At 66.4% G+C, this 461-nt stretch overlaps 1 protein-coding gene across 1 annotated transcript in view; it reads left to right on the forward strand.

The window, feature by feature from the left end:
* MCM2 (minichromosome maintenance complex component 2) overlaps positions 1-267 on the forward strand; it is a 26,115-nt gene extending 25,848 nt beyond the window's left edge. The window contains exon 11 of the mRNA XM_012663089.1: positions 22-267. Within this exon, the coding sequence (XP_012518543.1) occupies positions 22-267 (246 nt within the window). The remainder of the gene's footprint in view (positions 1-21) is intronic.
* Positions 268-461: the final 194 nt, after the last annotated feature.

Below are 461 nucleotides of genomic sequence, written 5' to 3' on the forward strand. Positions count from 1 at the left end.
GGTTCTTTCCCGGCCTTCAAGGCTCTCCCAGAAGTGACAAGTGGCCGCCACCGGGTCCGGCAGCCACCGGGGGCAGGATCCGAACTGGACCGCCTGGCTCCTGGTTCTTTCCCGGCCTTCAAGGCTCTCCTGGAGGTGACAAGTGGCTTCCACCAGGTCCAGGAGCCACCATGGGCAGGATCCGAATTGGACCGCTCGGCTCCTGGTTCTTTCCCGGCCTTCAAGGCTCTCCCGGAGGTGACAAGCGGCCGCCACCGGGTCCAGTAGGATCCGAACCGGACCGCTTGGTCCTGGTTCTTTCCTGGCCTTCAAGGCTCTCCCGGGGGTGACAAGCAGCCGCCACCGGGTCCGGCAGCCACCGGGGGCAGGATCCGAACCGGACCGCTTGGTCCCGGTTCTTTCCCGGCCTTCAAGGCTCTCCCGGAGGCGACAAGCGGCCGCCACCAGGTCCAGTAGGATCC

The sequence above is a fragment of the Propithecus coquereli genome, unplaced genomic scaffold (genome assembly GCF_000956105.1).
Source record: "Propithecus coquereli isolate 6110/MARCELLA unplaced genomic scaffold, Pcoq_1.0 Scaffold796, whole genome shotgun sequence".
Taxonomy (NCBI): domain Eukaryota; kingdom Metazoa; phylum Chordata; class Mammalia; order Primates; family Indriidae; genus Propithecus; species Propithecus coquereli.